Here is a 13,595-nt window from a genome sequence, read left to right on the forward strand (position 1 = left end):
CTTGACAAATCCACTTGTCTTGGAGAAGAGAGATAGTCCCTGGCAGCTGCTTGCTTAAAGCTATGCAGAGATCCATCAGCTCACTGGTGTGAAAAATTTCACTTGATGTGAACAAGTCACAGGTGGCTTTTGTGTGGATGCAGGAGAGAATAAGGAAAGAAAGGCCAGGCTGCTGTATTTTAATCTTTTTCTGCCAGCATCACTTTCCTACTCAATTAAGCCAAATGTGTTCTCTAAAGGTCAGCAGATGTCAAGTTTGCACTAATCTAAAGGCATGTAGCCTGTAAGTACGCAAGGAAGGTGGCTACTATCACTGATGAGGGCTGGTGACCCTGATCTGCTACTGAGATGGTGTATCTGGATTGAGAAAGCAACTTTTGCTCGGGAAGTGGTTATTTAAAAGGAGGGATTTTAAAAAATGAGGGATTAGTGTGAGCCTTGAGGCGGTGAGGGGTGGAAATCTACTTGGGCTGAGAGGTTGGATGAAGAAAGCCAGAGCTCCTTGCTGACTGGATGAATTAAAAAAGAAGACTACTGCACAGGTGCTTAGGGAGAGAGTATACATCTGAAATACTATCTATATACATTTTGAAACAAAGCATCAGAAAAAAAAAAATCTTCCGGATAGGAGGATGGGCCATTGCTGACAGTCAGCCAGGGAATCAGTTGATCAACAAGTAATTAATGACCACCTGCTGTGCGCTTAGCATGATGCAGGACTTTGTGATACCATTGACATTGACCCACAGGCTTTTGATAAACACTGCAGTTTACACTTTTTATAAAATTCTTAAGAGTTCTCTAAGTTTGTATCAGATTCCTTCAGAAGTGTTCGTATAAATATTTTCTAAAACTTCAGTGAACCAAGTCCCTGATTGGTATCAGAATGTTAATTAAAATGTCTGATGCTGATAATGCTGACTTATTTCCAGTTCAATTTAGTGCTATTCAAGATAAAGACCAGCTGGTATTGGTTTAATAATTTATAACTGAGCAGCCCATATCTATAGAAATCTCAAAGTCAAGTGCTGAGAAAAATCCAGCACAACCTGTCTTACACAGTGGTATGCCCTGGCTGAAAAAATTTACAGCAACCAAGTTCATTGGTGGTTCATGCTTTGAGTTTTATAAATGTTAGATATAAAGGTTGTGGAAATTCAAAGGAGAAAAACCTCCTCATTCTTTAGTCTTTTAAGTATTTGTGCTATTATGAAGGGCTTTTCTAACTCTAGCTAAAATAATAAATTAAGTTTAGAGGTTTATGTTAGCATTCTGTCTCCCTTCCTCCTCTCTTTTCTTTTCTTTTTCCTTAATTTTATACTCATTTTCCTTCCTTGCCAAGGGAACGCTTTAATTTTTTATAAATATTTAATTAATTTATTTAGAGAGAGGGCATGCATGCATGCAATCCCTCCTTTTATTTTTATTTATTTATTTTTTTTAACAGTCCATACTTTTGTTTATTGAATGCAGCATTCGCTGGTCACATTGCAACTTAGTACAAACAGCCTCGCCGAGAGTAGGCGTGGACTCTTGTTCTCATCAATGTAAACACAACATTAATATTGAAGATTCAAGAAAATGGGTAAAAAGTCCAGTGTCTCCTCAATCCGTGTAATGGTAAAGGTGCTTGCCAACCCCCCGGCCCCCGCCCCCGACAGGTCCCAGAGGGAGCCTGAGGCCGTGACCTTGTCCCAGCCACAGGGAGGTGGCATGAACACAGAGGAACCCAAGGCCTTCTTCCCGAAGGTCTCCAGATGGAAACATGGGTCTTCAGGATTGGGCTTGTGTGAACTACTGCAGTTCTTCTAAAGCCTGAGAGGTTGGTGCCTTCCGTGTGCACCGCAAGAGTCCCTTCAGAGCCCTTTCCCCACAAACCGGTCATGGCCAATAGCATATGTGACCAGTTGTAGAACCACTGGTCTTGGTATTTCCGCAGTCTCTGTCTTAGCCCCTGGATTCTGGAGAGTAGGGGATTCAAAGTCACGGGGGCCTTGGTGATAATCCTGAAGAAGGCTGCCCATGTCTAAATATTGGCCAAAGACTCTCCTACTTGTTGCTGGGCCACTGCTGATGGGGGCATGCTGGATGAGGCAGCGGATTCTCCTTCAGAGCCTTAAAAGATCAGGTTTTCTATTTTGGATTCCCAGACCAAAAACAAACAGACAAAATCCCCCCAAACAAAAACAAATCAAAGCAAAACAACAGTGTCCTTGAGGATAAAGAACCAACCAGCCCCACCTCCAGGTCCTACCAGGTATAATGTCCCCACTGGGTTTTCCCAAATGGTTGGTTCAGATCATTGGTTTGCCTCTCACCCTGGATACACAGCTAGATTGCAGGACACAAAAGAAAGTTTCCTCAAACGAAGAGACAGTTTTGCTTTTATTTCCTGGGATGGCTAACCCCCAGCACCCTGACTCCCCTTTCTTAAAAAGCAATGAGAACATCCTAAAGACCTGCTTGGTTTTGAGGCTTTGTGGTCGGATAACCCCTTTGCTCCCTCGAGCTCCTCTGTGTCTCATTCTTGAAGAGACTGTGTCGATGAGCTATTCTTCTGCATCCTGGGAATGTCACATTGTGGAGCAGAAAGGCGCTGGCCGGATCCTTATCTCACTCAGATCTCTATAGTGTGGGCGGCTTTGAATCCCTCCTTTTAAATAACTGCTTCACCCATATATGCCCTCATCTGTGAGGGGGAGGAGACAATCTTAAGCAGACCGTGTGCTGAGTGTGGAGCCTGACACCAGGCTCGATCTAACCACCCTGAGATGCTGACCTGAGCTAAAGCCAAGAGTCAGACATTCAATCGACTAAACGACCCAGGCACCCCTGTTTTAATTTTTTAAATCTTTTTGTTTTTATGGGCTCATATAAAATGAGTATTCTTTTGAGTGTATACATCTTTTTTTTTTTTTTCTTAAATAATATTGTGTTGGGCAGCCCAGGTGACTTAGTGGTTTAGTGCTGCCTTCAGTCCAGGGTGTGATCCTGGAGACCCCGGATTGAGTCCCATGTCGGGCTTCCTGTATGGAGCCTGCTTCTCCCTCTGCCTGTGTCTCTGCCCCTCTCTCTCTCTCTTTCTCTCTCTGTCTGTTGTGAATAAATAAATAAAATCTTTTAAAAATTGCATTATAGAGTTCGTATTATTATTATTTTTTCACTCAGCATTGTTTTAAGAGTCCCCTGTGTTGCTATGTCATCTAGCCTTTTACTTCTCACTGCTGCCTAGTACTTCTTGGGCTGCATCCTCCATAGCTCACCCATCTACTGCTCATGACAGACTCCCCACTTCCTTCCATCCCCATGATGTCCCTAGAGCTTCAAACACACCCTTTCGTGAACCTGTGTGGAAGTTTCCCTGAGATGGGTAATCTGGGAGCAGAACTGTCAGTTTCTTAACTGTCCATGTTCTTTATTTGACTAAGTAATGCCAGGTAGTTCACCAGCATCTATACTCTGAAGTGTGACTCTTGTCTCATCTCCACATCCTTCCGCCATTTGGAATTATCAAGCTTCAGATTTTTTTTCTGGTTAATAGATATACTGGGACATCCTGTTTTATTTGCATTTTATGATTATTAATGAGTTTGAGAATATTTTCAGCTTTATTGGACTGGTGTCTCTACCTCCAAGCCTATTTTGACTTTAAATCACATATTAAATTGGATACACCGGTAGGTGTGCCTCAGAGTATTAGTTATGTTTGGCTCAATGAATAATTATCTGTTTTTCCTTCACTGTGAAAACAAAGCACAGAGTACTTTGAAATGTTGGAATCAAGGAAACAGAACTCAGCTGAGCAGCCAGAGAATGTGATTATCATGTTGATACCAACTGTGAACTTTGTAAAGAACAGACTTCTCTCCTCCCTTTGCTCATTACTGACTTTCTCTGGTGGATTTCCTCCCCCTTAGCTTGTGACCAATCCTGTAAGAGTTGTGGGCCCAATAGTCCCAGGTGTCTTACCTGTGCTGAGAAGACAGTATTGCATGATGGGAAATGCATTGCTGAATGCCCTGGTGGTTACTATGCTGAGGCCACTGGCAGATGCAAAGGTAAGACATGGGTAATCATTGTCATCATCGTCATCATCAAAAAGGGTTTAACACTCTTGACAACACTTGGCACTATCTGCTACTCACTTGGGAATTTGTATATATGATGGGAAAATGACAAATGAAAAGGAATGGCTTTTTCATTATGGAATCTGCGTGTATTTGGTGTGGGAGTGGGTGGATGCTATGGGACTTAAGTGATTAAGTGATTAATTGATACGCATACATCAATCATCATTAGAGATCAGTTGATCCTTTTCAGACCAAAGAACATCTTTAAGATCCTCATATAGTCCTTGTGTACTCATAAACCATAACTAACTTAGGTGGTAGATATAACAGAATCATTTCTTAGGTGGCATATATGGGCAACAACATATCACAAAAATAAAATAAAAAATAAATCATGTTTGAGCTTGTAAAGCCAAAGTCTGTATCTATTGAAAATTTGGTCTTATGTGCTATTTATATAGTTTCTTTCAGATGTATACGACTTTAACTATGAAACATTCTTATTTGAGAGTTTATAAATTTCTTCTTATATACACTTGTGTCTTTCCTTACAGACAACTAGGGGACCTTACTGCTGCCTGGGATACCTAGTTACCCGTCTCCTCCAAAAGAAACATGCGTATTCTCACTTACACCTATAGTGTGGGTTAGTGGCAGAATACTTAGATCTGTCCCACAGCCTTATCAATCTCTCTCTTGTCTGCCAACCTCTTTACTCACCCAATTCCACAACATCCTGCCCTCAAGGGTCTCATTCCATTTCCACACTCCCCTCTCCCAGCTCTTGCTCATTGTTCTCTGTAGTCTTCTAGTATCTCAACCCTGTCCCCTCGGACAGGCCATGGTACCATCTGTAAATCAGAATCAGAGATGTCCCACTGTTATCACCCAGGACTAAAGCAGCAGAGATGCTGGTCTGACACTGTCATATGTAAAGATTGTTTAATGTAATTCTTACTTAAAATCCTACAATGTCAGACCTAGAAGTATCTTAAATGATCATTCAGTCCAGCCTCACAGTGCATATGCCAAGGAACCTAGGCCTGGTGAGACCCTGACTTGGCTAAGGAGATAGATAAATTAGTGGACAAGCCAGCCAAAATTCTGGTGCTTCCAGCACTCAGATGCATAAACTTTTCACTCTTCCCTATTCAGGTAGGGCGTTTTAGGTTCAGAAAGACTGAGGGCTAACTCTCAGTTTTGCTACTGATTAGCTCTGTGATCTTGGGTGAATTTTAAAAAATTTCCTAAGACTTCAGTTTTGTCATCTGCAAAACCTCATCATTACTATGAAGATTAAATGCAGCAAAGTGTATACACCACTTAATAGTGGAGAAATAGAAACACTAAATAAAGGGTAGTTAATAATAGAACATGGATAAAAGATGGGTAAAGGGTCACTGTGGGCAGTTATGGGTGTAATACGACCTCCTAAAACATCTTTCCCCTTGATTTGGTGTGACAGCTGAATGGGATTGAGAGTGATATAGGAGGGGCTTCCTGGCACATAAGGAGCCCAGCCGAGAGTAGGGTCTCTAATCATTTGGGTTCCATGGTGTCCCTCTCACTCTCTCCCTCAGTTTGTCATAATTCATGTGCCAGCTGCTCTGGACCCACGGGCTCACACTGCACAGCCTGCATCCAGCCCCAGGCTTTGCGCCAAGGCCGCTGCCTTTCCAGCTGTGGAGAGGGCTTCTACCCTGACCATGGGGTCTGCAAAGGTACTGTTGGTGTCACTATCATTCTTAAGAGACGTTTCTGTCACAAGGACAATGTTTTGAGTTCCTTTTCAGTGCACTTTTCCCTATAGTGTATCTTATATGGCTATGCATGCATTATGTTCTTTTCTTTTTCATTGCCAGGGGATAATGTGAAAAAAATCACATTGAGATATTTGTGATGACACCCCAAAATTAACGATTTTTCTGGCCATCTTTGAGAGGATTGCCATTTTCTTTACCGTATATTAAGACAAAACCAAACTCTTACTTCCTCTTTTTCCCTGTTCTCCTAGCATTGCTAATATTTCTCTTAGTCTTTATTTTGTATTTCCCTGAAGAACTTTTTTTGTTAATGTTATAGCCAAGCAAATGAAGTTAGTAGCAATGCCTCTGGGCTGAAGGAAATGGAAACTCTTAAATAGCTGTTTGCCAAAAGGGCTTTGGGCTCATTGGGAGGGCAGGATCATTTTCTTTTGAAACTAGAACATTTGGGAGCAAACAATATAATTAGGTGAAATTAATTTATATGTATTTATATGTAGGGCACCTTGGAAAAGAGTTTGAGAATAATTATAAGAATGTATATATCTTTATATATATTATATATGCATAAATTGTTATATATTTCAAATATATACATATATTTTTATATTTTTATTTAAATACATATATGTATGTATATATAACAGGGCAGCTGAAATAAATATTCTGAAAAAGAAAATTGAGAAAATCTTTTAAAGCACTCTCTTGCACTCTCTTAGAGTTAATTATATCAAAGTTAGTTATATCAAAGAGCTCTTGTAAAGAGTTAATTATATCAAAATGTGGGCATGAGATACTTCTAGTACTCTGGCTCTGATTTCAACCAGTAGCCAAGGAAAACAAGAAACTGTGACGGATTGTCAAATTCTTGTTGTTCCTCCAAAGTGGGGCTCTTCCTTGTCTAGAAAAGCAGCCTTTCCTCACATGAATTCTAGGATGACTTTGTTGCCTGGATGCCTATATGGTGGGTGATGGATGACATAGTGGACAATAGTGCAATGACTATCTTTGCAAAAAACATAGTGATGGCCTTTGTGTGGATGCTTCTTAAAGTCTTCAATAAAAACTGTGGCCATGATATTAAAACACCATTCAGTAAATGGGTATCTGGAGAACCAAGCCAGTATTGTCCGGTTTGCTGGTTTTTTTCATGCTCTAGCTTGACAGCCTTTATAAAACCTGAGAGATGTGTGACTAGTTAGTATCACCCTCACTGTTCCTCTCACAAATATTATCACCCTGTACTATGTATAGAACACTAGAAAGCAATTTTCTGATCAGATGTATTTGGCAAACTCTTCTAAGTGGTTTAGATTTAATTAGGAACCCCCAGCACCCTGATTTCTTAGGGTGCTTGGTTGTAACATGTAATATGACCCTTGGATTGTTTTCTGCATTTTGTTCTTATTGGCAGCCTGTCATTCTTCTTGCCTCACTTGTGTGGGTCCAGAGCCCTCTCACTGTGCCCAGTGTAGGAAGCCTGATGAAGGACTGCAAGTTGAACATCTCTCTGGGGCGAACATCACCTCTGGCGAGTGTCTACCCCAGTGTAGAGCCCAGTTTTACTTGGAGAACACCGGGCTGTGTGAAGGTGAGCAAGCAGGATTTGAGGATTTAAGGTACCTTCTGGGCTTTGCTCTTGAGAGATCCTGTGAGGCAAGAACAAAGCCTTTGTTTTCATGTAAGAATTGTTCCAGGATGCTTGCAGATGGCGCAAAAGATGGACATGCCAAGCAGTGGCCCCTACTGATATTCTCCTTCCCTTGGTGAATAATAGATAATCTTAGAGAGCTGGTTCCACTTACTCCACTGTCCCCAAAGTTACATTCTAAGAAGTTCCTGACAGGAAGTATTTCAGACACAGTATGAGTAGCTAAGAAAGACCCAGAGCTCATTGTAGAATTCCATTTATTATTTCTTCTAATTTGCTACCCTGAATGAATATGAATTGGTCCCTTCAGGGTAAAATCTGGACTTCCGTCAAAATTTAGAAGTTGATTCTTGGGATTGCCTTTGCATATCATCTACAGAGAATTGATACCATCCTGAATAATTTGAATCAATAGCGGGTCATCTACGATTGACTGAGGAGATAAAGGGGAGATATATATAATTTGGAGGGAGGTAAGGGAAGCCCCTCTCTGTTCCTATAAGAAGTTGCCTTGCTGTTGGTTGAATTTTTTTGACTCTCAAGCTACTTTAAAAAATGAAATACTTACATATTTCATTATGAATGTAACATATGTTCATTAAAGGAAACTTTGTAGAAAAAGTAGGAAGATAATCTGCCCACCATCTATCACATTCTACTACTTTGGTATTTGCCTTTACCATTTTGCTGTAATATATCCAAATCTTTTCCTATGCATAGCTTTGAGGTTTTATTTTTACGATGTAACTGTAAGCATGCTGCAGATTCAATTTTATATCCTGCAGTATCCAATTTTACATTGGAATATACTCTCACATGGAAATGACAGATATCAAGATTAAGTTAAAAGATTTTGACACAGTGAGTCATATGGCATAGTAGGAAGTATGCAGATTGGGAATACAGAGATCCCAGGCCAGACACTTAAGCTTTCTGAGCCTTTGCATTCACAGCATTAAAATAGGGATAATTATCTTTCATATAGACTTTTTGCCAGGATCAAAGGAGGTTAGGAGTGTGAAAGTTCTTGGTAAATGGTGAAGCCCCATACTCAATTGTTAGAAATCTCAGTCCAAATACTCAAGTGTTCGGGAACATTATAGAGGTAATCCCCTGCTCCCTGATTTGTACCATGCTCCAGGGAAGTTACACAGTGCCTAGAAATTAGAAGAAGAGTCTTTACTCTTCCAGATACACTGGTGGTTTCCACCCACATATGCATTGCCTTTACTCTCTGTGGTCCCTTAAACTCTCATGGCTCTGTTTCCACAACTAATTCTGAAATACAGGAATCTTTGTCGCTAAGAGTCCCAGTGCCTTCCCAAGGCACATACCACACAGCCTTTCCCTCTGATCCTGGGAGAAATCAAGAAGAAATCTTCGCAGGCTACTCAGCATAATTAGCCTCTTCCAGGCATTTTGAACACTATATTAAAAATGAAAAATAGGGAATTCAAGGATGGATCAGAAAAGAGAAACAAAAATGATTAACACTTGTAAAATTAAGTTACAAATAAAAATTAGAGTGAACAGAGTTATTCAGCCAGAAAATAATATTACTGTTGATTTGGTACACATCATGAGCCAGTCACTAGGAGAAGCATCTCACTTGTTTTTCACTTAACTCTGGTACCAACCTTATGGGGTGAGTGGGACAGCTGTTTTAGAGGAGAAGTGGAGGCTTCAGGAAATTAAGGCTATAGCTTGTTCAAAGTCATGTATCCAGCACAGAGTAGAGTCCAGTGGAATCTAAGTCAGCCTGACTTCTGTGTCCATGCTCTAAACCATGTTGTTATTGTGTTATGGTCACTGATGAGGCAAAAGCACAACATACTAATACCATAGGATTGGAACATCTTAAATTTAAGGAAGCATCCTCAACAAAGGGGAGTTTTCTGGAAATGCCTTTTCATAAGAGACACCTTTTAAAGGGGATTAGAGTCTAATTCTTGTGGAATGGTTTAATTGTGGTCCCATATGAAAGGTCTAGATTGACCTCTGGAGTCCCTTGTGGTCTCATGATTTTATGCTAGTTCACATAATATTATTAGGTATCACACTATATAGCTATCTACTCACATTTATTACTAAATCCTTGTGCAAGGTCGCCTGTGTGGCTCTGTGGTTGAGCAAGTGCCTTTGGCTCAGGGTGTGATCCTGGGATCCAGGATCGAGTCCCACATCAGGCTCCTTGCATGGAGCCTGCTTCTCCCTCTGTCCATGTCTCTGCCTCTCTCTCTCTCTTTCTGTGTCTCTCATGAATAAATAAATAAAATCTTTAAAAGAAATAAATAAATCCTTGTGCAGTCTCTGATATGTAGATTGCTATACTCAATTCAAAAGTGATGAGAATGTGGCAGAAAAGGTTAATTGAGTTGCCCAAGATTCTGTTGGGAAACTGAGTGCAACCACCAATTGTTTCCAAGCCTATCTGAGTATTAAGTGTGTTGATGGATGTGTTTCCTGTCACTCATCTCATATCTCTAGAAACCTTTCTCCTTTCCCACAATCTGTTCCATTTTCGATTCTGCCGAAGTGTTGTCTATGTAATCAGGCTTGGGAGCCCTATGAGACTGCATTGGGCTCTCCTTCTCACATGTTCCTAGAAATACCCTTGCTTCCTTGCAGAACATTTAAAAAGGTTGAAGGTTGTTTTTTTTTTTTTTTTTTTTTTTTTTTGTGGCTGTACCATTGAGGGTTTATTTTAAAGCACATTTGATCTCAAGTGCTTTTCTATAAAGAAGAGAAAAACAACTGTTTCCTAGAACTCTCCCTCTTCCACTCTGTGAGACTGCAGTACAGAGCGATTAGAATATTACTGTAGCTAATGAAAGCAAGAAACAGATGCATTATAGGAAGAAGCAATTTACTTAGAGTCTAAAGTGGTGTCAGAAGTTATCATTAAAGTTTCAACTCAGAGCCACATGACAATCCCAAGAATTATCTAGTGGAAGATGAAACAAAAATACTCAAGCTATTTGACTAACATCCACGTCTATGATTGAAGGAAGGAAAAAATATAAAATTAACAAACAGGGACCAAAGAGGACATTGTTTATTAGTAGCTGGAGGGCAGCCTGTTTTTATTCATTCCTCCTACAAGTGTCTATTGAGTGTTCCATCAGTGCTGGGCATTTTCTAGGGGCTGGGGGTACACTCCTGAATGAGTCAGACAAAATTCCTACCCTCGTGGAATTTATATTCTAGTGAGGGAAACAGATAATAAATGAAAAACAACAGCAGCAACAAAACCCATGGTATGTATGTGGCTAGTGATCTGTGTTCTGCAGCCCACCGCAGGATAATGAGGAAGAAAAAAAGGTGGGCTAAGGCAGACTCCAAAACAGAAGTTGCTCTGGTGAGGGGTTGGGTGGGCATGGGCATGGGCATGTGTTTGTCCTGTGATTTTTGGCTCATTCTCAAAAGTGAGAGTGGGTACTTCAGAAGACAGAGCTCTGACGTTACGCTTTCCCCCCGCTACATGGCCTCTATGTTTGCAAAATGTGCCTAGAAGTGCTGGTACAAAAGACAGTCTGTTACTAATTATGAAAGACTATGTGGAGGCATTTTCAGTAGTCAACCAAAACTGTGCATGTTTATCCAATATTAACATTTAGTGTTAACTAAAAGAATTTTAGTAATGTGATCCAGAGTTCACCTCACCTATTTAACTGATGTGTTAGCATTGATAGAGTCTAGTTTATTTAAAAAAACTACAACAACAACAACAAAAACAAAACAGGAAATACCCATCAACTCCTTTGAACAAATAATAAAAATTCAATCCCTTCAAAACCTCCAAACATCAAAAAGGTATCCCTTACTTTTTTTTTTTTTTTTTTTTTTTAACATTTTATCCATTCATTCATGAGAGACACAGAGAGAGGCAGAAACACAGGCAGAGGGAGAAGCAGGCTGCATGTAAGGAGCCCGATGTGGGACTCCATCCTGGGATCCTGGGATCATGCCCTGAGCCAAGGGCAGATGCTCAACCACTGAGCCACTCAGGCATTCTTTGCCTTACTTTTTTTTTTTTTTTTTTTTGATCCCTTACTTTTTTATTCATCTCCCCCTCCACTAGTTTTCCAGGCCTCCCTAAGTTTATGAATCTATCTGAAGTCTCCAGGGTAGAGCTGGGTAGGGGGCTGCTATCTTATATAATTCCAGGGTACCATTCTCATGGTAATTCCTATGAGGGGTGGCTCCTGGAGTCATTTAGTGACTGTGCAGCCCATGAGGCTATACCTGGCAGCCCAAGGTGGATAGACAAGACAAAGGACCTGGAGCTCTTGTCACTGGGAGGCCTCTTTTCTTTCCTGAGAATGTTCCTAGGATCAGGTCAGGTCACTCAATCATTTCAGATTCTCTTTACACTGCTTTTGAAGTGTTGTTTTTTTCTTTTAAAGGATTCAACTACTTTGTAGCCTTAAATTTTAGTTGAGGTCTCTGTAGAACAGAGCTTTTCATAGGCATCTCTTGGGAATCTTGTTAAAATGTGGATTCAGATTTAGTAGATGTAGGATGAGGTCTGAGTTTCTGCATATATAGCATGCTTCCAGGTAAGGCTGATGCTCCTGGTCCGAAGGACCATATGTGAGTAAGCAAAGCCTCTCATTAAAAAGGGCAAGTATATATTATTTTATCATTGTTATGCTTCTAACTAAAACAATTTTAAAAAATCTCAATTTTTATTTCTTCTCTTTGCATGCATAGTACATATTACAGAGACTTTAAAAAACATAGGTAAGAAAAATAAGAAAACAAAAACATCTACTACTAGATTACCCAGATTTAGTGAATAAAAATGCAGGATTAAGAAATAAAAATATTTAACAGATTAAAAAAGGAATTTTTTAGTGTAAATATATCCCAAATATTGCCTGAGGTATTCTAAAATGCTATTCAATGTTTATCTGAAATTCAAATTTAACTAGGTATCCTTTATCTGTAAATCCTACCTATAACCCTTCAATCTTGAGATAACCCCTTTTAATCTTTTGGCATAGATTTTTACAGTTGTTTATACACACATCTGTGTGTATATATATGTATCACTTAATAGTTTATAACTTTCTTATAACCAAGAATTTTGTTAGAAATTCTGTAAGTTTGAGGCACCTGGGTGGCTTAGTTAGTTAAGCATCTGCCTTTAGCTCAGGTCATGATCTCTGCGTCCTGGGATTGAGTCCTGCATTGGGCCTCCCTGCTCCCCAAGGAGTCTGCTTCTCTCTTTCCCCCTCTGCCCACCCCGCTCAAATGTGCTCTCTCTTTCTCTCTCTCTCTCTCTCAAATAAATAAATAAAATCTTTTTAAAAAATTCTATAAGTTTACATTTACTTTCATTTTGCAGATGAAGAATGTAAGGCTTAAAAAGAACCAACTAACGAATGATTTAGCAACCGAGGATCCTAGCTTTAATACAGGACATAGTTGCTCAGGAAATATTTCCTTCTTTCCAAGCCTGGATCTCTTGTACTTCATTTCACACTAGAGCTTTACAATTGAATTTCAGGCCAGGCCATCTCAATTAGTAATGCACCATGTCAACAACTTGGCAATGGTGACCAGGACCGGATCTGAACATGGTCAGGATGATTATATTAGCCAGGTAATTGCCCCGATTCTGTGGCAAATGAATGGTGGATTCTTTCCATTCCCACACAGTTCAGCAAGAGAGTTCAAGATGATCTAATTTTGAGGGAATTATAAATTTTTAAAAGTGAACTTTATGCTGCAATAATGAATTTTACTTAACATGTCTTTTGACATTGTATATTCAGTAGATACACTGCTTTAAAGAACGCAGAGGTAATAAACATCACAGTGGCTCCCCTTCCTGCAGGGACATCCTACTCATTATACTTATAATAATCATGGAGCTTTAGTCAGGTAAACATCAGGGAAATTTTAGCAACTGAATTTTTCCAGGCCTTCTTTTTCAGTCTTAAAGACAGTATTGCCTCTCTAGGCTGGGTTTTGCTGCAGGGGGCAAAACTACACATAGTCAATACAGGTTTGGTATCAATTAAAAAAATTTTTTTTTCTTCTAGTTTTGCTGAGATAGAATTGACATATAACATTGTGTTTAAGGTATACGACATAATGATTCAA

General features: G+C 39.8%; 1 protein-coding gene across 2 annotated transcripts in view; it reads left to right on the top strand.

The window, feature by feature from the left end:
* The window catches only part of FRAS1 (Fraser extracellular matrix complex subunit 1), a 429,868-nt gene that overhangs the window by 205,595 nt on the left and 210,678 nt on the right, over positions 1-13,595 (top strand). For both annotated transcript variants that reach the window (XR_005988333.1, XM_041758154.1), the window contains exons 16-18: positions 3,918-4,058; positions 5,651-5,791; positions 7,248-7,424. Coding sequence is in view for 1 of the 2 variants with exons in the window: in XM_041758154.1 (XP_041614088.1) it covers positions 3,918-4,058; positions 5,651-5,791; positions 7,248-7,424 (459 nt within the window). In the remaining variant the exon portion in view is untranslated. The remainder of the gene's footprint in view (positions 1-3,917; positions 4,059-5,650; positions 5,792-7,247; positions 7,425-13,595) is intronic.

The sequence above is a fragment of the Vulpes lagopus genome, chromosome 6 (assembly GCF_018345385.1).
Source record: "Vulpes lagopus strain Blue_001 chromosome 6, ASM1834538v1, whole genome shotgun sequence".
Taxonomy (NCBI): domain Eukaryota; kingdom Metazoa; phylum Chordata; class Mammalia; order Carnivora; family Canidae; genus Vulpes; species Vulpes lagopus.